General features: G+C 37.7%; 1 protein-coding gene across 1 annotated transcript in view; it reads right to left on the bottom strand.

The window, feature by feature from the left end:
- Positions 1–25,379, bottom strand: part of PDZD8 (PDZ domain containing 8) — a 103,487-nt gene that overhangs the window by 51,001 nt on the left and 27,107 nt on the right. Inside the window, exon 2 of the mRNA XM_012001114.1 lies at positions 18,569–18,691. Coding sequence (XP_011856504.1) covers positions 18,569–18,691 — 123 coding nt within the window. The remainder of the gene's footprint in view (positions 1–18,568; positions 18,692–25,379) is intronic.

The following is a 25,379-nucleotide window of genomic DNA, read 5'->3' as shown; positions in this document are numbered from 1 at the left end:
TCTGATAACAGGCAACATGCTCTAAGCTCATTCTTATAAAAATTTGCATTCTTTCTCCATGCCTCTGAGATAAAAAAATTTCTATAATGTTTTACCTAAGAATCATCCCTTGGAAGTGCAAATTTAGGGTTGCCAGGTTAACAACTGCTTAGGGGAATGGAACAGGTAACTGAAAGACTGATAGTTTACAGGGGGAAAAAAAACCACGTGGAAATTGTCAAATGAAAAATTTTGAAAGCTGTAGAATCTGCAAGAAACAAGCAATATGTGTTTTTGGTAAGAAAAGTTACAGAATTTTCTTGGAGGACTGATCTGTTCTTAATAGGAAATAGTGAAAGATTTTTCTTTGCTTTTTAAATAATTGCCTAGCAAACAAAGATTTTGTGTTTTATCAAGATAATTGTTAGTGCTTCATGTTATCTTTTACTAGGTATTTATTTACTTGAGTCTTCTCAACATTAAAAGAGTTAAGTTTTTGTTGACAACTGTATAACCCGTACTTGTCTTTAAAATCTTTCTCGATTAAATACATTACAAGATCATATTTAGTTAAGGTTTAAAACATTTTGATATTTTTGACAAACTTACCAAAATCAAATTCTAAATTAAGCCTCTTTGACCTTAATTTAATTTTGGAATTTCCTAGTTGGGCCCCTGAAAGCCCAAAGACTGTGTTTCTCACCTTGAGAAAGAGAGATAACTAATTAGGCTTATGTGATGAAATTATATGGGAAGCATTGTCAAATAATAAGTGATACTAAACTTTCTTTATATTATGTTAACGGGTATGTTATTGATACGAGTATTCCAAAATTTGTATGAGATTACTAGAAATCTAATAGTTATCAGTCATAATTTTTGATTAGGTTAAATGTTACAATGCTATAGCAATAACCAAATTTGTCAATTGCTGATTATAATGAACTCTCATCAGATTTTTAGCCATGGCCATTCTAACTCTCGATCATCCACAGACAACGGTTTTGGTTCTTCCCTAAAGCATGTGCAGTCACTTACAGTCCAAAATTGCTTATTCGTCAAGATTCATTACAAGTACTCTGGAATACAAGTTTCTGATAACTTTAAGATCATACCATTGGCCTGGATAAGAATTTATAAAACTCTAATGAAGAAACTGATGGCTTCATGAAACTGCTACCAAGATCTGGCAGAATAAGAGTAAATTACACGGAACTGAATAAACTGATGAGAATTTTTTTAATGATTTTTAAATTTTAAATATTGCTGATTCTTCAGTGTTTTGTTTTCCAGATTTAAAGAAACTTTTTTTCTGTTAATCTATAGCTTATAGCAGTGTGGTAAAGTTCGCTTTTGTGAGCAAAATTTGAAACCTTTACTTTTTCATCCCATTTGATCCCTCCAGATTTTGGAAACTATTAGTGAGTATTCTTAATTTTATGGCAATATAATCATTTACACATGTTTCTTAAGAATCTGTTCTCCTTGTAAAAGGACACAGTTGGCAATGGTACCAAGCTTTGACTGGAATCTCATATTTTCAGATATGACCAGACAACTTCAAGGAATTAAAGTTGACTTTATGGCACAATTAACACCTCTGTCACCCCTCTCCCCAACTGCCACCATGGAAAAACTGGTCTGGTACCTTGAATACAACAGCTCAGCTGGTGGTCTTAAAAGAGGAATGAAGAATGTCACTTCCTGACAGGCCCAGGAAACTCAGGATATTTTTGGGACCTCAAGGAGACACCATAATCTATTAAGTACTATAGGTGACATTTAATGGTGAGTCCTGGGTTTGGCTTCACAGCCTTCAGAGTCTTGTAAGTCTTATTTGAAATTACCTATAAAAAGTTCCAGAAAAGCAAACTTTTTTTTTTTGAGACAGAGTCTAGCTCTGTCACCTAAGCTGGAGTGCAGTGGTGCAGTCTCAGCTCACTAGAACCTCCACCTCCTGGGTTCAAGCAATTCTTGTGCCTGAGCCTTCCAAGTAGCTGGGATTACAGGCACATGCCACCATGCCTGGCTAACTTTTGTATTTTTAGTAGAGATGGGGTTCCACCATATTGGCCAGGCTGGTCTCAAACTCCTGGCCTCAAGCGATCTGCCCGTCTCAGCCTCCCAAAGTGCTGAGATTACAGGTGTGAGCCACCATGCCCAGCCAAAACTATGAAAAAAAAGCCACACTTTATCTGTTAGATTGTAGCTCAGTTCATTTGTAAGTTTTTATTATCTTCCTATAGACTGAACTAGATCCTGGATTCTTCTAGTTTCCTCCTGATATGGTTTGGCTCTGTCTCCCCCCTCAAATCTCACCTTGAACTGTAATCCCTATAATCCCTATGTGTCAAGGGTGGGACCAGGTGAAGGTAATTGGATCGTGGGGATGGTTTCCTTCATGCTGTTCTTGTGACAATGAGTGAGACTCATGAGATGTGATGGTTTTATAAGTGTCTGGCATTTCCCCTGCTCGCACTCAATCTCACTCCTGCCACCTTGTGAAGAAGGTGCCTGCTTCTTCTTCCCCTTCCGCCATGATTGTAAGTATCCTGAGGCCTCCCTAGCCATGCAGAACTGTGAGTCAATTAAACCTCTTTTCTTTATAAATTACCCAGTCTTGGGTATTTCTTCATAGCGGCATGAGAACAGACTAATAAACCTCCAATATCTGGCTCCATACAACTCTCTAACTAAGAATAATAACTGCTCTGTTCTTTAATCCCTATACAGTGAAGCTAGACAAATCAATATAAATTTCAAGAGACAAGTTTCATACCTAATGTGTGGGCCACACAGAGTTCAGCAAATCACCCTATGCCATAACCAGAGACATTACAAAAGTGAACCAGGACAAGAAGTTGATAGTTCTGTGCTGTGGACAGCTTTTCCTAAGACTTTGGAACAAGCCTCCTTATCATGAGACTCTTACCTTTCTTAATGCCTTGCTTAAGCTTTCTTCTTTTGCTTGGTGCAGGATAATGCTGTAATCAAAATTCCACAATCAAACAGCTTCTGTGGGTAACTTGATGAAGAGATGGATCTGTTATGTCAAACTCAAATCTTTACATGACCTAAGAGATCCATTAATATACCTAGTGGTTATCTTTAGCAACATCTCTAATACAACTGCTTGTTCAAATTGAACTAGCGGTCCCTTGCATAGAGTTAGACTTCTAGAACCACTTGTTCTCACTCCTTGTTTTAAATTAGCACAGTCATAGAAAGCTGGATAATAGAATTTCTACCTACTAACTTAACAAGGAGGAATCTGTGCAGTTGCAGACACTTCTTGTTACACACAGAAATATACATCTGGTATTATAAAGACTGAGGTACAAAAAATTAACAAAAGGCAACTTGGTTAAAATGGGTAGACTTCTAATATAGCTCATTCTTTGATCCATCTGATTTGACTGGTTTGGTTCATGGGGACCTTGGTTAGGGAACATACTCCAAACTCTGCATACTATCCTTCTGATAGTAGTAGTCTCCCTATGCACTGTATTCTCTCAAATGCTTTGAATATTTATATGCAGCCATCGGTCAAACATCAAATGGTCTCTCTTGGCTGGAACAACAAAAACTCAAAGAAATGAGTGACCATGAGGACACTGTAATCTATGAATGGCATGCTGAAACTGGCAATGCAGAATGATAGAAACTGCAAGTAGCACTAATGCCCTAAGTTTTGGTCACACTCTCACCTAGGGGTACTAAAGGATCTCACCTAGGTGAGAGTGTGACCAAATGAGGGGAATTGTTAAACAAAAATTATGGGAGGCCAGTGTTTTGGACTAAGCTCCTGCATTAAGCCCTAACAAAACAGACCAAACCAAAATAGAGTCATTTTAATGCTAAATGTCATACAAGCAAATAGATTCCAAAAACAGACTAGTTTTTCCTGAGAATAGGTGATTCCAGTCTACCTGAGTTAGCATAAGTCAGTCCCCTGTGCTTTAACCTTTACCAAGAAGTAACTTATGTTAACCAATCAGGTTTTTTTTCTATTGTTCTGTTTCCTTGTTTCCACCTTACCAAACCTACTATTCTTTCTGCCATTGTCCAGTGGAAGTTTTCATTCTATTTGCAGAACAGAGGCTGTCCTGATGGGTGAATCATGAATAAAAGCCAATTCGATCTATAAGTAAATGTTTATAATTGTCTTTTGACAGGCGTCAGGGTACACGTTGCTTCACGTATGTTTACTTTTTTCCATGAAAATATTTTGTCCAATTTTTCTGAATTTGGTTTTACCTTTGAAATGGATATGGCTTTTACTAATTCTGATTTTTAGATTACTTTTTTATTCCGTCACAGAATTATGCAACATTCACATCTTCTCTTTACATTTCTTCTGTTGAAGTATATATAAAGAGCTGTAGCTTTAAGTGGATATTCAAATACTGGAAAACACCAACAAACATTATCATCACTCTAATAAAATTAGAGTATCTCCTACAAAGGTTAGCTTCACTACAGAGAAGCATCTGTCAAATCTGCCAATTTAAGGATTTGTTTTGCTTCAAAACTTATTTCTTGGGAATAAAAAAAGGATTATTTCTTAGGATTAATATAAAGTATAATATGTGCACAAACTTAATTATTTTATTTGCAAGAATGACTCCCATTACCAAAGTTATACTCAAGATTAACTGTTCAGAATGTGATTGTTTCTCTCCTACAAGTTCCAGATTTGGTTTCTGGGACCTAATTCCCTATGTCAGTGTTTTCTGTGCCTGCTTTTGACCTGACATCAATGGATTCCTTCAACCAGCAGTGTTTCTATGTTGACTGTCAAGCTTTAATTCTCAGAAGAATTACAATATTCCCTCCTCCCCTGCATTTTCCTGATTTTTTAAGATCATTCTTTTTTTTTTTTTTTTTTTTTTGGACACAGGGTCTTGCTCTGTTGCCCAGGCTAGAGCGCAGCAGTGCGATCATGGCTCACTGCCACCTTGACTTCCCAGAATTAAGCAATCCTCTCACCTCAGCCTCTGGAATAACTGGGACTACAGGCACAAGCCACCATGCCCAGCTAATTTTTTTTTCTATGTTTTTGTAGAGAGAAGGTCTCACTATGTTGCGTCAAACTCTCTTTACCAAAAAGTAACTTATGTTAACCAATCAGTTCTTTTTTTTTTCTATTGTTCTGTTTCCTTGTTTCTACCCTACCAAACCCACAGTTTTGCCATTGCCCAGTGGGAGTTTTCATTCTATTTGCAGAACAGAAGCTATCTTAATTCATGAATCATGAATAAAAGCCAATTAGATCTATAATTAAATATAATCCTCCCTCCTCAGCCTCCCAAAGTGTTGGGATTATAGGGTGGGCCACAGCACCAGGCCTTGACTGATATCTCCTCCTGATATTTGAAAAATATGGAAATTTCTGAAGAAATGCCAGAAAGGAGTTTCCACTGGAAACGTGAGTACCAGCCAGTTAGGTGAATATAGAAGACATTTGCTTTAGCTTAAGATGAACTATAATCTCTACATTTAAACAACAGGGTCAATTTTCATTTCACATTTCTTACAGTTCAATCTTAAACAAAGATAGGCTTTCCATTCAAATTATATAATGACCAGAAGCAAAAATCACTGGCTAATAAATATTTTGCATAAATATAAACAATCAACATGTGTTAAATAAGCAAGAAATGAGTATAAATAAATGCCTACTATTACTACTTCCAAAGGGAAGTCAGTACTACTAAACAAAAAAGCAAAAGAAATTGCCTTTTATCTCCTCTAAATTGGCCTCTATCTCCTGAAACAGCTATTACCTCTGTGAAATTTCTTAGCAAGTTCAAAGTATTCTTTTAAAGGCAAAGGTATGCCGAAACCTTCCAGTAAGCACAAATACAAACACCACCTAGAAACACATTAAGATTGTTTACGTGATTAACCCATTTATACTGGAGGTTGCAAAATTTTTTTGTGAAAAATCAGACCTTTTCGATGACGTTGAGTAGTAGGATATAAATAACTCCCACAAGCTTAGAGGTCCAATAATGGAAGACTAGGTATAAATGGATTAAAGATCAAACCACTGAGAAAACGAAAGTAATTCCCAATGCTCCTGCTATAAGAAAGTCATTTCTACAAAGAAAAGTACAAAATGGTGGGGCATGGTGGCTCGTGCCTGGAATCCTAGCACTTTCGGAGGCCAAAGTAAGTGAATACCTTGAGGCCAGGAATTCAAGACTAGCCTGGGCAACATGGCAAAACTCCGTCTCTACAAAAAATATAAAAAGGAGTTGGGCATGATGGTGTATGCCTGTAGTCCCAGCTACTCGGGAGGCTGAGGTGGGAGGATTGCTTGAGCCTGGCAGGTGGAGGTTGCAGTGAGGCAAGACCAAGACACTGCACTCCAGTCTGGGTGACAGAATGAGACCCTGTCTCAAGAAAGGAAGAGGGAGGGAGGGAAGGAAGGAACAAAAGAAGGGAGGGAGGGAGGGAAAAATCTGTTTTTTCTTTTTTTTTCCCTTTGGTGACTAAACTTAATTTGAAAGGAAAACCCTGCACCTGAAGGAGATCAAATACCACTTCACCTGTTGTTAAAAGAGTCAGGCTTCGTTGACCTTTTATACCTGCTCACCTCCTCTCTATTCCCCACCCACCTCAGAAACATCCTCATGCAGAACTCAATTTTCCTCAATTTTCACGACTTCCAAATCTAATCTACAGTCCTCATTTTCCCCCTGCTACCTCTAAAACCCCAAGAGTTTGCAGAACACTCCTACAGGGAAATCTAACCACACCTTACTACTTAAGATATGTAAAATCAAATTCATCTGCTTTTGAAATGAGTACCTCTATTTCCCCCTCCAGTCCTGGAAGGCAACTGTGTCTTGTTCTTTCTATCCTACAACACGCAGAAAATGATCAGTACTTGCTAAGCAAATCAATATCAATGGATACATAACTCTCCTACACTCAGATCCTTAGAGTTCCTTTGCCTCCCCTGCCTATCAATTCAACCATATATTCAGTCACTCACTAAACCCTGTCCTAGTTATCCCATGTGTCCCTTCCTTCCTGTTCCTATTAACACGTATCTATGAGGCATGTACCTCCTCACCTTTAACCCACAACACCTCCTAAATTTGTCTCTGGGGCTTCAATCTCTATATATACAATCTACTCCATAAATATGCAGATTTTTCTTAATATCACCTTCAATAACTTTTCTCTGATTAAAGGATCACCATTGTAACTTCTTTTGCCAGTAAATTTGGTCCTGAGACATCTACACTTCATTCAGACAAGACGTGGAAAATACTTTACAATTTTAATTCTCTTTTATGGTTCTTTTTCCAATTACCTAAAATCTACAATCCATCTATCTTCCTGTATCTTATCCATGAAGTTTTCCATGGTAGTCTCAATTCAAAAATACTTCTTCCTTGCACTAAGTTTCTATACTACCGATCACTTAAGCCTCAATTCAAATTAGACAGCCTCATATAGTTGACTTATTTATGCATTTGCTTTTGTCTGTTAGTCCTAACTACATTTTAAGTTTCTAGAGGGCAGACACTGAGCTCCAGATTTTGTGTATTCATCATAGTACTTAGACAAAATGCATTCACTGTTGATGTTGGAATGACTAGTGGTAGTGGCGGAAGCAGTAGTGGTGGTGGTAGCAGCAGTAATAGTTGAAGCAGCTAACATTTACTGTAGGGACAATTCTAAGAGCTTTACATTTATTACTTCATTTAATTTTCACAATTACTCAAGGAAATACGTAATATTACCCCTAATTTACACATTAGAAAACTGAACACAGAGAGGTTGAGTAACATGTCAGACATTCCATAGCTAATAAATGAAAAGTCTGGACTATATAAGTTGAGACAAATGAGTTGAAAAAAATTTTGACAGAGAAAATAAAGGCAGCTGTCTTTTGGTTAAAATCACAAATGCTACCTGCAGATAAAATACATTAAAAGCACTGATTATCAAAGACACAATCCTCTTTTAAATTATTTTCTGACCACAGTTCATTTTTCCTGAAGGTATTATATGAGTGTGTAGCATACCAATACAGCATTTAAAACATTTTGGAGTATGGCATTTTAAAAAAGAGCACTGGTGTTATGTCAGCTGTATTTGTATTTAGTTTTCTCACATTATTTTACAATTCAGACATCAGAAGAATTAAGGTGCTATATTTGGTAATATGAAACAGTACTGGATGTATACAATTACAAAAGAAACAAGGCTATTTTCCAGCATCACGACCTTAGGGAAAAGGATATGAGGAAGAAAAGAGAACCTACATAAACATAGGAGGGAGAAATTCCAAATTCGGAATCTTTTGAAAAGTCTGCATCTAGTTAAAAGCAACCTAATTATACGGAAGATTCTTTGTATCTGAGAGAAATTTATAAAAACTAACGGAAAACATCACTCAACTTTTATCTAACTGCATACAGGATGTCAAGTAAATAATAAATGGAAACATAGTCTCAAAATCTTTACAGGAACTTGGTTCATCTAGTAGAGTTATGTCTAAATTTACACAGACTTACATAGCTTTAAAGACTTGGAGGAAATAAATGGTGCTGGGAAAACTGGCTAGCCATAAGTAGAAAGCTGAAACTGGATCCTTTCCTTACTCCTTATACGAAAATTAATTCAAGATGGATTAGAGACTTAAATGTTAGACCTAATACCATAAAAATCCTAGAAGAAAACCTAGGTAGTACCATTCAGGACATAGGCTGTCTCTTATACACATCTAGATGTGTATAAGAGACAAGTATACATATGTAACAAACCTGCACGTTGTGCACATGTACCCTAGAACTTAAAGTATAATAATAAAATTAAAAAAAAAAAACTTGGAGGAATAATATTCAGCAACAATTCCAAGTAATTCCTTCTGATTTTCAAAAGCATTCATTTTGGGTTCAACTTTTCCTTTATACAAATTTAAATGTCTTATGCTTGAGCTAATTTCCTCTTATCGCTTCCTCCAAGAAAACAAAACAAAACAAAACAAAACAGAACTTCAGCCTTCAACTAAAAAATACTTCATTATTATGCACTCTGCATCCCTGGATCTTTCTGAAAAGGTAATTTATTTTAAAAATAATGCGCTGCCCTAAAAAATGTGAAAAAATTCCAAAACCTACACTTCTAACATACTATAAAAGTTTTCAGAACCAAAATAATTTTTATTCTGTAAGTTTTTTTTTGAGACAGAGTTCTGCTCTTGTTGCCCAGGCTGGAGTGCAATGGCGCCATCTTGGCTCACCTCAACCTCCGCCTCCTGGGTTCAAGTGATTATCCTGCCTCAGCCTCCCGAGTAACCGGAATTACAGTCATGCGCCACCACGCCTGGCTCAGTTTTGTATTTTTAGTAGAGACAGGGTTTCTCCATGTTGATCAGGCTGGTCTCAACTCCCGACATCAGGTGATGTCTCAACTCCCAAAGTGCTGGGATTACAGGCGTGAATCACCGCGCCTGGCCTCTCTGTAAGGTTTTTTTGAAAAAGGATATGGGCCAGGCGTGGTGGCTCATGCCTGTAATCCCAGCACTTTGTGGGGCCAACGCAGGCAGATCACTTGAGGTCAGGAGTTTGAGACCTGCCTGGCCAACATGATGAAACCCCCGTCTCTACTAAAAATACAAAAATTAGGTGGGTGGCCAGTGCCTGTAATCCCAGCTATTTGAGAAGCTGAGGCAGGGGAATCACTTGAACTCGGGAGGCAGAGGTTGTGGTGGGCGGAGATTGCACCATTGCACTCCAGCCTGGGCAGTAGGGCGGACTCTATCTCAAAAAAAAAAAAAAAAAAAAAGGATATGGAGGCAGAATAAGATTACAGAAAGACTGAGGAACTCTGGAGTTAGACAAAACTAGATTCAAATTCCAGTGGTACTGAGCAAGGAACTTGTGGATCTCAGTTCATCCATAAAATGGATATAATAACACTAATCTTGTAAAGATGCTCTGAGAGCTGGAATTAATAAATGCAGTAAAGTATCTACATATTGCAGATAATAAATAAGTACAACTAATAATACAATTATTTGTAGAGCCATGCCCCAAATATCTTCAGATTTAGCTAGATATTTTTCCTTAAAAAATGTCAAAACATTAAAATAAAGGCAGGTAATAAAAGAAGCACCCACATACCAACTACTCAGGGAAAAAGCAAATATTATTATTTAGCCTTATTTGCTTCAGATGGATTTTTTTAAGTTATACTCAAGCCAAAATAACCAAATAAATTTAATCAAACTCAATGCTAAAATAAATGGGATTCACAGACAAATGCAAACTGGAAATATTTTGAAGTTATAACTCCTAAAACAGCTCCTCTTGTAAATGAATTTCAAAAGTTCATAATATTAACAGCCTCCCCTACAGAACTAAACATTTCACTTTAAAATATGAACATAATGCTATTTAAAGGATTAATTCTCTATTTCTCTCTTCTGTCAAACTTCTACCTTGAAAATGCTTCACACCTAATATGTGAATCAAGACCAGGTGACAACACTAAAAAAGAATTTAATCACATAATTAAATGATTTTCTTTGCCTTAAAAGGTCAATGTAAAACTATGTATTTCGGGTTCTAGAATGATGTCAAGAGTGGTGGCACCGTTTTAAGTCTCCCCAAAACCCCCCCATAAAAGGACAAAAAGCAATGAGGAAAACAAAAGCAAAATTCAACAACATGTACAACAAAATGAGGTGGCCAACACTTTAACAGTAGTGAAGTAGTCACTCAAATTCTCCCACAGATTGTAATTATAAAAACTGGATAAAAAATTTTTTAAATCACATTTAAAGACAATGAAAACCTTCCAAATGTAGACAGAAGCCTGCTTTGAGATTAATATTTCAATTATCAAAAAACTGCAGCTGCAGGCAGGGCACAGGGTTTCATGCCTGTAATCCCAGCACTTTGGAAGGTTGAGGCGGGTGGGCTGCTTCAACCCAGGAGTTTGTGACTAGCCTAAGCAACAGGATTAAACCCTTTCTCTACTAAAAATACAAAAAATTAGCCAGGTGTTGGTGGCACATGCTGTGGTCCCAGCTACTTAGGAGGCTGAGGCAGGAGGATCACTTGAGCCCAGGAGGTCAAGGCTGTGGTGAGAGGCATGATCACGTAACTGCACTCCAGCCTGGGTGGCAAAGCAAGATCCTGTCTCAAAACAAAACAAAACAGACTCCTGATGTGCTCAGATGTTAGATTTAGCAGATCGAGGCTTCAATGCAGCAATTATACATATATATAAAAACTGACAGAACATTTGTTCAAAGAATTAAAGGAAAACATAATGAGTAAACAGATAGGAAATATCAACATAGAAATGAGAACTATACAAAACAGAAATTCTAGAGCCAAAAAGTATAATAAACGAGATTAAAAATTCACTAGATGAGCTCAACAGAAAACTGGAGATAGGAGAAGACTCAGTGAACTTGAAATAAGATCACGTGAATTACTCAAGCCAAAGTATACAGAGAAAAAGAATTTAAAGAAAGAAACAAACAAGCAAACAAACCAAACCTCAGGGGACCTATGGGAAAATGAAACAGCCCAACATAATATGTAATCTAGAATAAGAGAGGTGGAAAAAAAGGCCAAAACAATTGAAAAAATAAGAATAGCCCAAGCCCCCAAATTTGGTTGTAAACATTAATTCATATGTCCAAGAAGCTAACTGAAATGGAAGCAGGAAAAAACACAAAGCAAGCTCCCCTAGACATGGTCTAAGTGCCGAAAGCCAAACATAAAGTAAAACGTTGGAAAGCAGCCAGAGAAAAACAACATGTTACATATGGAGGAAGAATAAAACAAGTTGCTAACTTCTCATCAGAATATGGGATTGACATAGCCAAAGTGCTGAAGGAACAGATGAAAGGAAAGTAAATTTCCAGGTAAGCAAAAAATGAGACAATTTGTTGCCAGCAGACCTACATAACAAGAAGTGCTAAAGGAAGTTCTGCAGGGTAAAGGGAAGGAATGCCAGATGACAATTTTGATACAAAAGAAGAAATAAAGGGCAACAGAAATGGTAAATAAACAGTAAATGTAAAAAAAACCCACCACTACCAAAGTTTGTTCTTCTTTTAATTTCTTTAAAGGACAGATAACAGTTGAAGGCAAAAATAACACCACTGATGGTTTAATAACTATATACCATCTGTATATCTTTTTGTATAGTTCTGGGTTTGGAGAAGCATGTTAATACTCTACATATTTAAAAGCAAAAATCAGAAAGGATGAAGAAAAGCAGGAGTGGGGGGAGACTAAATCTGGAATGAATAAACCCAACTATATTTTAAATGAACGCCATAATCACACCAAAAAGGAAAAAAGAAATCTAAATAATTTAAGAACACAGTACTTGACCTCACATTCCCTCAATCTTGGGCAGCATCAGGGAGAATTACAAAGGAATCCTGAACTCCTTGTAGTATGTTTTTTGTACTTGTATGAACAACGCAATTCTGAAACTAATTAAGATTATTATAGGACTGAGCAAATGAATAAAAGTGCTGATGTTGTTGAGTGCCATGAAGTAAGAATTGGGGGAAGAACCAAAGCAAGGAATAATTCCATAAGGATGAACTAGAATTGGAGGTACAGGTTTGAGCATTCTTTATCCAAAATGCTTAGGACCAGCAGTGTTTCAGATTTTGGAATATTTGCTTATATTTAATGAGATATCTTGAAGATGAGACCCAAATCTAAACACAAAATTAACTTGTTTCATATACACTTTATAGCCTGAAGATAATTTTATACAAAAATATTGTTTCCTGCATGAAACCAAGTTTGTGTACAGTGAACCATCAGAAAGCAAAGGTGTCAGGTGTGTATTTTCCACTTGTGGCATCATGTCAGCACTGAAAATCACTCAGATTCTGGAGCATTTTGGAGTTCAAATTTTTCAGATTAAGGTTGCTCAACCTGTATTGGGTGAACTCATGACTTCTAAATTATGTGTCTGTATGCATGTATAAGTACTGATACATGAATGTATTTCCTAACTGTCCTCTGAAGAGGTCTATGAATATATAAAGTAGCAATAAACACACCCAACATTCAGATCTTGGTTTCTATTAATAATACCATCCTTTACTAAAATGAACTAGGCAGCTAGTCATGGTGGTACATGCCTATAGTCTCAGCTAAAAATAAAAAGAATTGGGGTTCTTTGGAAAAATAGTTGGTTCTGGGACCGTGCCAGAGAAGACAGAAGATAAATGCAGAACAGCTTGTTAAATCAGAAAATAATGAAGTCTCAAAAAAAAGAAAAAAAAAAGATGGGGTCACATCACACACAGGATCCATCTTGAGGGGGTTCCTACTGGCCATATCTGAGACAATTTAGACACCAAAATAATTAAGGACAGTAAAGAATTATAACCATTGAGAAAAATAAAAATTCATGGGTCAATGGGGACAATAAACTAAGAATAAGGGAAGACTCTTGGTAACAGAATAGAATGTCAACTGCTGTGGTTTTCTGTGTTTGTGTTATATTTAACATTTAAAACTTAAAAAAAAAAATGTAATTTTGAAATCCAGTGAGACAAAACACCCTAGAAGCTGTTGAGAAAATATAGGCTTTACAACAGCATGAGTGTAACTCAGTAAAGAAATAACTAATTAGAATCTCCTTCTACTTATAATAAGTACAAGCTAGACTAAATGTACTGCTTTGGAGTATAGTACTCTCACATACAACAAAATTTTATAGCCCTTGCCTTCGCTGACTATAATCTTATTTGTTTTTTTAAACTGTAACTGGTTGATAATATTAGCTCCCAAAAAAGTATTCACTACATTATTCAATGTCTTTTACATAAAGATCCATGAAAAATCCCTCTTAGAATTTGGAGCCAGAATTTTTCTCCTAAAGAACATGCAGTTTATCAGAAAATAAGACCTAAGTGTATGTGAGGTGATGCATATGTTAATTAGCTTGATTTAGCCATTTTACAATGCATGCATATTTTCAAAATATGTATATTTTGTAAACTTTAAGTTTTTAAAACAAATCAATTGTTTCAGAAATGAAAGTAAGATCTGGCCAGGGGCGGTGGCTCATGCCTGTAATCCCAGCACTTTCAGAGGCCGAAGTGGGCGGATCACGAGGTCAGGAGATTGAGGCCATCCTGGCTAACACGGTGAAATCCCTTCTCTACTAAAAATACAAAGAATTAGCCAGGCATGGTGGCGGGCGCCTGTAGTCCCAGCTACTTGGGAGGCTGAGGCAGAAGAATGGCATGAACCCAGGAGGCGGAGCTTGCAGTGAACCAAGACTGTGCCACTGCACTCCAGCCTGGGCTACAGTGAGACTCCATCTCAAAAAAAAAAAAGAAAAAAAAAAAAGAAAAAAGAAAGATCTAACTAATCCATCAAGTTTCCTTTGTTGCCTTAGCTGCCAGAAAATTGATCTCTTTTCCATGTTTTTGATCTAATATATCTTCTGCTTAAGTACACATGGTTACATGTTTTCTTTGCAAAATACCTCAAATATCTTCTATCCTTTAAGATATAAGATAGACTATAAATTATAAATTTAAAAATAATCATCTTAACAATATGATTGCAATACTAATGTGAAATAATTTCACCGAATAGCAGTACCACAAACAGCCACTGCATTCATCTGTGGTTAAAAAAAAATCAGCTTTCATCAACTCAAAAAAACATGCGAGTGTTCAGAATTGCTTTTTAAAAAATATTTGACAAAAGCAAAATGTGAAAACCAATGTTTACACACAATACTGCCTTTCCACCCTCAAGCTATTGCTTGGGAAATGCAAAACAGTATTTCAGATAATTAGGAAAGAACCTCCCTTTACAAAATGAGACCTTTTTAAAATAATAAAATTCAAATTCCAATTCTCACAAACAAATATGCAAGAAAAAAATGCCGCTGTTTGAATATTTTTTCTTCACAGACACTGCAATGATTATCTTGAGACAAAATAATAGAAGCTACATCTACTGTAGGCGTCCTATGTGGTAGGCACTGTGGGTAGTTACCTATCTCTGATGACAATTACCAGCAAGGTAGCTCCCTTGCCCATTTTACAGATGTGTAACTTGCCTAGTGACACTACATAAGGGCATATGGCTAGACTGAATTCAGTGCTTTCTATAACTCAAAAGTCTATGTTATTCCACTTTAAATGAAGTAATAAGCATTTTTTTCGGTCCTTTTTCCGAAAAGAAAGCACTGTTATGTGTGCTTTCATTTTCTCTAGTGCTTCTTTTTGCTTCAGGAATTAGAATAAAACACACAAGCTGAATTTATATTCAAATGAGATTAACAATTGAAATAAAAATGCTTAGGTTACAGTAATATGTTCTCTTTAGTTTGAATCCTATAAACTTAAAATCTACCTGAACAGAGTTTTCTGTTTTTATACTAAGAAAAAAGTTTACAAGAAAAACAATAATGTAAGTTTTTAACGGAAAGAATGTTAGGACTTAATACGAAGACAAAAAAGCAGGAATGAGTTGAGACTTATTCTGTCCTTCATAAACAAATAATCCTTAAACTATGTAAACAATAACACAGCGCCATAACACTGAGTAACTTTTACATGCTTGGATTTGCAAAAATGGGCAAGGAAATCTCTTTAGATAGTGGACTTGTTCCCGAGATGAATCTATCACTTGGGGAAAGGTGCTGGCTATACAACCTAAGCCGATAGTTATATAACTTAAGGACAGACATTAAAAAAACTATTTTTCCATGTTTTTCCCTTCAGCCTAATTATGTACTCTCTAAAAATACTGGACCTTAATTTTTGACCAGGTGATAAGTAAAACAACATAAACAAGTTTATAGGGAATAGTTGGGCTATCACCTTGACCCCTGTCTATCATCATCAACCCAGTTCCTTCCCTGTATACCCTATAAAACTTCTTATTGGTTCCTCATTTATCCTTTCAGAGATTTATTACACAGTTCCTTATTAAAATAAAGTTGGTTACAGGTACTTCACACATTCTAATGCTTTTCTTTTCATTTATCTCAATTTAACGTGACCTAAAGAATGTCTGGCTATACTTTCTCAAGGCCTTACATGCAGTCTTTGACTCCTGTAGCAAGGCTTTAAGTGAGCAGTACTGCAGGTAAAGCAAAAATGTGGTGAGCAAAGCTGACACCAAAGCTAGTGGTTAAACAGCTACAAGCTAACAGACATATAATCAAAACCTAACCTTACCAGCAACATTAAGACAAATGAATTAGTATTTTCTAAATACCTAGCATAGTACCTATTATATCTATTTTACTATACAGTGCAGTTCCTTTTACAAAATAGACAACATATTTAGTCTTTTTAAAATTTTTTTTAAAAAAGGGATTTTTTGTCTACCAGGCTTTCTAACATAATGATACACAATCCTGAGTCACCCTGGACTTAACAACAATAACAAAAAAGATTAAGTATATTATTAGTATATTCAAAACTAACCTATTACCAAGGATACAAATGTATTAGATATAAAATATAACCTGTGTTCTCAAGTACTTAATTGTATTATGGGTTGGAAATAAAAATAAAAGTCATATGTAACAAGTAAGTGGTACAAACAAGTGTCATAAAAATGTAGCCCGAGGATAGTATACTTGTACTTGGAATGATCAGGAGAGACATTAAGAAGGTAGCTTTTGAGCCAAACCAAGAAAGGTTGGCTTCATGGAGCAGAGAAGGGGGCCAAGAAAGCAGCAGCTAGTCAACGCAATGGGCTTGGTGCTTTAAAATATTTAAGTAGGGAATGGCAAACTACAGCTCATGGTCTAAATTCAGTCCACTGCCTGTTCTGTATAACCTGTGGGCTACCAGTGGTTTTTATGTTTTTAAATGGTTGAAAAGTATCAAAAGAATATTTTATACCATATGAAAATTATGAAATTCATATACAAAGTTTTACTGGCACGCAGCCACATTCATTCATTTACACATTATCTGTGACTGCTTCTGTACTGCAAGGAAGAGTTGTATAGTTGCAACAGAGACCATGTGAATCACAGCCTAAAATGTACTATCTGGCCCCTTAGAGAAAAAGTCTGCCAACACCTTGCCTTGGGAAGGCCTATGTAGCTGAAGCATTATGAATGAGGGGCTGGGTGGAGGATGGTGAGACTGAAGCTGGAAGAGCTAAGAGGAACCTGTGTGTCATGGTGAGGATTTGGGTTCACATCCTAAGAATAATGAGGAAGCTGTTAAAGAGTTTTAAGTAGGAGACTGACAATTAGATTTGCATTTTGAAAAGATCATGCTGGTTGTTATTTTGGGGACCAGCGGACTAGGAGATATGAAGGGTAGTATAGTAAGTAGTTCAAGCAAGATATGAATATAGCTTAAACTTTGGTGCTGGCAAAGTAAAACAAGGAGGCTAGGCAAGATTATTTCTGAGATCTCTTCCAGTTCTAAAACGCTAAAAAGCCACAGTGGTTCAAAGTCTAGTTTTGCAGCTTTCCTGAGTGTTTCCAATTATCACGAACAATTCTCAAAACTGTTTTGCTAGGTGACAAAGATTCTTTGCCAGGCCAAACTTTGTTGAGGTTTTTGAATCTTCTGCTAGGCCCATCTGTCCAGTTTTAGCAAAGAACTCTGCTAAGTCAGTTTAGCAAGAAACCCCTATTCTTTATATCTGATTTTCCTTTACCATCCTCCATGATGTCTGATCACCCTGGACTGTTTTTAGCAAGAATCCTGCTAGGTTGGTTTAGCCAGAATCCCCTTTACCCTTGATGTTTCCTCTTAGTAAGTTTCAATCCACTGATCCCACATTGCTTCTTGGCTATAAATTTCCACCTGCCCATGCTGTATTCAGAGTTGAGCCCAATCTGTCACCTACTTCAAGATCTCACTGCAGTGGCTGCTATACTTATCATGACGGTCCTGCATAAAGACTTCCTTACTGTGCTTTAACAAGTATCATTGAGTAATTTTCTCTTTAACATAAGAACAGCTCCCCAGTAGGTAGAATAAGTTAAAAATAAGCCAACAGAGCATTATGCATCTAAAGAGTGTTGGAATGACTACAGAATAAATGCCCCTCCCTCCATTAAAGCACTTTCTAAAATATGATTTATATTTGTTAAAGTTAGAAAGAACTACTTTTTTTTTTTTTTTTTTTTTTTTTAAATGAGACGGAGTCTCACTCTGTCGCCCAGGCTGGAGTGCAGTGGCCAGATCTCAGCTCACTGCAAGCTCTGCCTCCTGGGTTTACACCATTCTCCCTGTCTCTTATACACATCTAGATGTGTATAAGAGACACGCCCACCACCTCGCCCGGCTAGTTTTTTGTATTTTTTAGTAGAGACGGGGTTTCACCGTGTTAGCCAGGATGGTCTTGATCTCCTGACCTCATTATCCGCCCGTCTCGGCCTCCCAAAGTGCTGGGACTACAGGCTTGAGCCACTGCGCCCGGCCAGAACTACTTTTATGATGTTAAATTTACAGTTAAAGAATTGACAGGTAAACAATACAATTTAAATGAACACACAACACAAATACTGCTTAGGAACATTTTCACTGCACTGTTTTCCCCACAACTTAGTAATGACAAAACAAAGAACATACCTGCTACATTCTAACAATGTAACTTTAAGACGGCCTTCAGTAAGTGCCCATTGTTGTATATGGATATGCTCTTCATCTTCTTCAAATCCTTGCAAGGTCTGGTATGGAAAAAACGGCTTAAACCTGACAAAAGTAAAGATAAGTCTAAATGTCTGAATAATAAACACCACAGTTTAAAGCATAACAAAACCCACCCATACAAAAACACAAAGCAAAATGAACACCTAATACTACATGTGCTCTACAAAACCAAAGCTTACCACACTCCCCCATAACTGGCAGCAAATGGTGCCTTCGCTATGGCACCCATAAGTCTTGGTTTTTTGGTATGCTCCCATTGATAAGGCAAGAGAGAACAAAGAAAAGAAAAATCTAGAGGCAGCAAGTAGGCCATGAAGTTTAGGTGAGGCAGGAGAGAGACTGTTTGTGAACCAGATGGATAGTGTTCCTACAGTACAAGATCAAAATTCAGAATGCATGTTTCATGGAAATAATATACAGTCCCCTTGGTATCCATGGAGGACTGGTTCCAGTACTTCCCAAGGATACCAAAATCCAAGGATGCTCAAGTCTCTCATATAAAATGGCCCAGTATATGTATTATGCACATTCTCCAATATGTTTTGAATCATCTCTGGATTACCTATAATACCTAATGCAATGTAAATGCTATGTAAATAGTTGTTAAGACTATATTGTTCAGAGAATAATGACAAGGAAAAAAGTCTGTACATGTTCAGTGCAGATGAAATTTTTAAAAAATATTTTCAATCCACAGTTGTTTGAATCCATGGATGTGGAACCCATGAATGTGGAGCCCACGAATACAGAGAGCTGACTGTAATAGATAGTGATTAGTACATGATAAAGATGAGTGTAATAGCAACATTAACAACAATTAACACAGCAGAGGTATTCATCAGAGATGTTTACTATTTGCCAGGCAGTATGCTAAGTGCTTTATACATGCATTATCTTATTTAATGCTCACAACCCTGAAGAGGGCAATATTATTGGCGCCTCTCGCCAGATGAAAAGAATGAAGCTCAGGAAGGTTAACAAGTTTGTTCAGTTTTACAAAGTGAATGGCAAAACCAGAATTCAAGCTAGTCTGATTCCAAAGTCCAACTACATAACACCTCAGTTACTTACGAATTATTCAGGCATTCATATGCTCATTGCTAATATTGTTGTTTTTATGGAGAAGTTTGTGCTGAGTTATAAACTGTAGGTTTTAAAAAACTTGTAATTTCAAACACAAATCATACTTCTCCATTAAAGCTAAAGAAAAAGAAAATGAAAGAAAATTGGGCGTAAGCCCTGTGGTTTTCAATTCACCCTACACATTGTCACTTGCCATGATATCTACTTGCTCAGAAAGTTTTAGTGACTTCTTACTGACCACACACACAGATACAGACACACACACGGTCAAAAGTTCTTGGTTTTACATTTAAGGTCCACCACAATTAATCTTCTTTTTTTATTTTTATTTTTTCTTGAGACAGGGTCTTGCTCTGTTACCCAAGCTGGAGTGCAGTGGCACGGTCTTGGCTCACTGCAACCTCTGCCTCCTTGGTTCAAGGTATTCTCTTGCCTCAGCCTCCCAAGTGGCTGGGATTACATGCATGCACCACTACACCTGGATGATTTTTGTATTTTTAGTAGAAATGGGGTTTTGCCATGTTGGCCAGACCAGTCTTGAACTCCTGACCTCAAGTGATCTGCCCACCTCGGCCTCCCACATGGCCTTCCAAAGTGCTGGGATTACAGGCCTGAGCCACCACACCCAGCCCACAATTAATCTTTCTAATCACATATTCCCTTAATATAAACATTCCAATCTAGAAAGTCACCTCATATGCCCAGAAGACACTATGAATATTCCTGCCTTTAGGCCTTTCATACCAACTGGAGGTTGTCCCAGATTCCTCAAAGCCTCTCCAAATCCTCCCCTCTTTCACACTCTGCCATACATGCTGCTTTCTTCTCTATCTTGCAGTCTTCTAAACTGCTGTGCATTTATGCCTTAAAGTGTCAAATATGACTTAGTCTCACAATTCTCTGCATCCATCACATACCTGACAGGATGTTTCACACATTATCAGGATTTGAGTATGTGTTGCACTGATTTACAAACAGTTAACACTAAAAGTGAAATAAACACTTAGAAAATATCAATAGCCTACTATAGTTTACACGGAAAGATAGTAATAGAGGGGGTTAAATGCTGTTTTATGTTTTCCCAGTAAATAAGATTAAAGAAAAAAATTTTTTAAGGAAACGTTAAGTAGGGACACAGGCAATGCTCAGTGCTTTTCTCCTGTTTCTAAACTAGTATGGAAAGCAGAAAGCCCCCTCAGTTTCTCCTAACTAAAACGCTAATTTGCATTTGAAGTCATTTGATTCAGACAGACTGGCACCAAATTTTTAGAGGGAAAAAAAATAGTAGCTAAATTTATATCAATATCATGTTGTAGCTGGGTGCTTTTAACACAGTCCTTATGACTCCTGAAAAACATATAACTCTGTTAGTTTGCAAAAAATTATAATCATTATATATACTAGAAACTTGGAATTTAATAATCCAAGTTAGCTAAATCACAACTGCTCTAAGAACCAGCTTTTCTTGTCAAATATAAAGTCAAAATTCAATTAAAAAATTTCTCACAGGAGTATGAGTTGAATGTTATATGGAATAAAGTCTAACAGGGGGTTTTGCTAAGTGTTTATGCACAAAAATAATTTGAAATCAGAACAATGTATTCCATTTTAAATGAATATACTAAACGGTGGGATAAAGCATGAACATGTTCGGCAAGCCAATACATAGAATCCACACATTAAAATTCTCTAAGAACATTTGGTTTTCAGAACTTTTAAGTCCAAGTCTTTAAGTATCCCAAACCCATAAAGAATCCAAACAATGAAGCGGGCTACCTCTATCACTTTCTTTTATCTTCCTATTCCATCATATGATCTTTCTTCAAAATCCATTAGTGTTTATTTCCTAATTAACCTATTAACTCAAAAATGTCAGTTTTTTCACTCAGGCTTCCCCCCAAAATAGTCTTAACAAACTACCTGTACTTCCTCTTGTAGAAAACTTAAAAACCCAAACTAGGAAGATCAACTTTAAGGATGACAGTATGAAGAGCCCTGCTGATCTGCTCCCCAGTGAAACTGGTGAAAATTATTTCAAACCAAAACATTTACAGTCTCTGGAAATGGTCTTAAGAGCAAACAGCAAATTTTTTAAATCTACTTAAGAAAATCTACGAAAATTTGGTAAGAAAGTCAAGTCTGTGGTGTTTGAACCCTGTTTCCCCAACAAGCTCAGGGTGGCAGAGACTACACGCTAGACTTATTTTTTATTTTTTATTTTTAGTTTTTGAGATGAAGTCTTGATCTGTCGCCCAGGCTGGAGTGCAGTGGCACGATCTCGGCTCACTGCAAGCTCTGCCTCCCAGGTTCAAGCCATTCTCCTGCCTCAGCCTCCCAAGTAGCTGGGACTACAGGTGCCCGCCACCACACCCAGCTATTTTTTTGTATTTTTAGTAGAGACGGGGTTTCACCATGTTAGCCAGGATGGTCTCAATCTCCTGACCTTGTGATCCACCTGCGTCGGTCTCCCAAAGTGCTGGGATTACAGGTGTGAGCCACCGCGCCAGGCCACTCCACGCTAGACTTCTACTGCCATGAACACAGGGCTCCCTCATCCCACAGCTCTCATTTGGTGGGCTTTCTCCCTGGGAGGAGGAGGAGGAGGATAGGAACACTTCTCACCCAGCCACCAGTCACCTGTTACTTCCAGGCAAGTTCGGTCAACAGGAGGGGGCTTCCTTCATTGACCCAGCCCCCACTCATGGAATGGAGGGTCTACCTTGGGCACAGAACACTGAGAATACTGGAGCCCTGACTGTCTTGCCCTGGCTCATGAGGAAGTGGTTCCATAGTGGAAAAGGCAAGCCAAGAGAACCTCAGGCCAATCCATCCCCAATCTAGCACTCAGCTCCTTGAGTTGTGGTATCACCCAGAGAGAAGCCTATGGCTGTCTTCACCCCTAGCTCCAGAGACCTGGTTCTGATTATTTTGCTAAGGGGAAAAGGAGAGGGAGAGGCAGGTGAGAAAACAGATTCTGCCAATCTCTTCCCAAAGGAATTAATTTCATTTACAATAGTCTGTGAAGAAAGGTACTATCAAGAACAATGGAGGTTGTGGTGAAAAGCACATGTCTTCCTTCAAGGATTTAAGGAAGACATATCCTAGGCTGCAGGCTGCTGTGCTCCTAGTAGAGAAACAGGAAATAAGATAGCTGGGAGGAGCCCTCCTGGGGTGAGAGCAAGTATCAAACACTTAACCAAGGTAACTATTCCTGAAGGAGGCACAATTTGATTGGAACAGTTTGTAGAACAAGTTACACCCCTGGGTGCTATTAAAAGCAACAAGAGAGTTAACACTAGTGGTGGGGAGGGGGTGAGTGGGGTAGGTGTACTGTACTAAAATAATCCAGCCAGCCAACCTAAAAACAGATAAGCAAATATCAAGCTCTGGGTAAGGGGAGACCAGTATATAAGGTTGCTACAATATATTATCTAAAGTGTTTGGTTTCCAAGAAAAAGTTATGAGACATACAAAGAAACAGAAAAGTACGACCCATACAGCAAAAAACAAAAACAAAACAAAACAAAAAACACACACACACACTACCTGTGAGAGGGACCAGATGTTAGATTTAACAGAAAAAGATTCAAAATTTTTGGAGACCAAAGTTCTTATTTACAGAGGAACCCTTCAGGTAGTAGGCTTCAGAGAGAATAGGTTGTAAAACGTTTCTTATCAGACTTAAAGTCTGTGTCGATGTTAAATATGTCTCCATAAATATGTTCATGGAACAAGACGTGATTAAAGAACTATAGGGGTTCGGCTATTGGGGTTCGGCCAGGCGTGGTGGCTCATGCCTGTAATCCCAGCACTTTGGGAGGCCAAGGCAGGCAGATCACCTGAGGTCAGGAGTTCGAGACCAGCCTGACCAATATGATGAAATCCTGTCTCTACTAAAAATATAAAAATTAACCCGGGCGTGGTGTCACATGCCTGTAATCCCAGATACTCGGGAGGCTGAGATAGGAGAATCGCTTGAACCTGGGAGGCAGAGGTAGAAGTGAGCTGAGATCGCACTCCAGCCTGGGCAACAAGCGCGAAACTCTGTCCAAAAAAAAAAAAAAAACCACTATAGGGAGGTATTATCACAATGTTACATTAAATCGAGCATACCAATAAAGAGACAGGAATTGTAAAAAAAGAAACTATGAACCAAAAATAAAATTCTAAGGCCCCCCCAAACCATCTGATTGGACTTCCTCCTCAGCCAGGGCACTCTTAAAATTTAATCTAAAAGAATGGTTCAAGCCATGATGGCAAATGGGGGTCGGACATGCCAGAGATGCCTCATTATACCCCTCCAGCGCTAATAATACAGAAGTTATTCATAAGTAATTTTTAGGCAGTTAGAAAGGGTGAAAATTCTTGGTGGAATTTTCCTTTAATAAAAAGCAGCCCCCAAACCATTTCTTCTCAAACAGAAAGCAGCCACAGAAGTCAGGTATAATATATAAACTAGGAGCTTTTATATGTAAATGCAGCTGTACCTGGAAGCCAGGTACATTCAATATGGTGTTTCCCGCCCTCTTTTCCTTCTCTCCTGCCCTCTTTTCCTTGTCACCACTTTTAGGGTCTCATGGCAGCCTCCTGGTAAAACCATGTACAGGCATCATGGCTGCCGCCAGGTGGAGGCCTCATTTGTATAATAAAAGACTAGGGTGGGAGGGTCAGTCTTTTTGGGACTAGGTAAGTAGCACACCTGGTCAACCCAATCCCCTGAGCCCTATGTAAATCAATCACCGCCCCCTCAAGCCTCTGTACAAAACTAATTGCTTTCCACCGTAAATCAGAGACCCTCTTTTGGGCGACCCACTTTCTCAGCATAAGGAAGCTTTTTCTCTCTCTTTTCTTTTTCTATTAAACTTTCCTCTTCTAAACCCACCCCTCGTGTGTGTCCGTGTCCTGAGTTCTTTCTCCACCAGACCAAGAACCAGGGTATATACCCCAGACAATGGAGCCGTTTCATTAACATCAACACAGACAGGACAGGCCTCATCATACCCCTCCAGCATTAACATGGACACAGACTTTAAGTCTGATAAGAAACGTTTTACAACCTATTCTCTCTGAAGCCTACTATCTGAAGGCTTCCTCTGCAATAAATAAGAACGTTGGTCTCCACAATTCTTGATCTTAATCCAGACATTCCTTTCTATTGATCCCAGGTTTTAGATAAACTCAACCATCAACCAGAAAATTTTAAAATCTACCTGTAAGCTGGAAGACGCCTCCCTCGAGTTGTCCTGCCTTTCTGGATCAAATCAATATATTTCTTAAATGTATTTGATTGAAGTCTCATGTCTCCCTGAAATGTATAAAACCAAGCTGCACCCCTGATCACCTGGAGCACATGTTCACAAGACCTCCTGAGGGCTGTGTCGAAGGCCACATCACTCCTATTTGGCTCAGAATAAGTATCTTCAAATATTTTAGAGTTTGACTCTTTTTGTGGACCAAAAAAAAAAAAAAAAGGAAATTCTGTAGTCAACAAGTACAATAAGTGAAATTAAAAAATTACAGAGGGACGCATAACAGTAGGTACGAACTGGAATAAGAACTAGTAAAACACATAATGGGAGAACCAGAAGGAGAGAAAAGAGGCAAGGGAGTAGAAAAAAATATTCCAAGAAATAAAACACGCAGCCAG

The sequence above is a fragment of the Mandrillus leucophaeus genome, unplaced genomic scaffold, assembly GCF_000951045.1.
Source record: "Mandrillus leucophaeus isolate KB7577 unplaced genomic scaffold, Mleu.le_1.0 Scaffold65, whole genome shotgun sequence".
Taxonomy (NCBI): Eukaryota; Metazoa; Chordata; class Mammalia; order Primates; family Cercopithecidae; genus Mandrillus; species Mandrillus leucophaeus.
The sequence above is the reverse complement of the archived record's forward strand: the minus strand, read 5'-3'. Positions and strand labels throughout refer to the sequence as shown.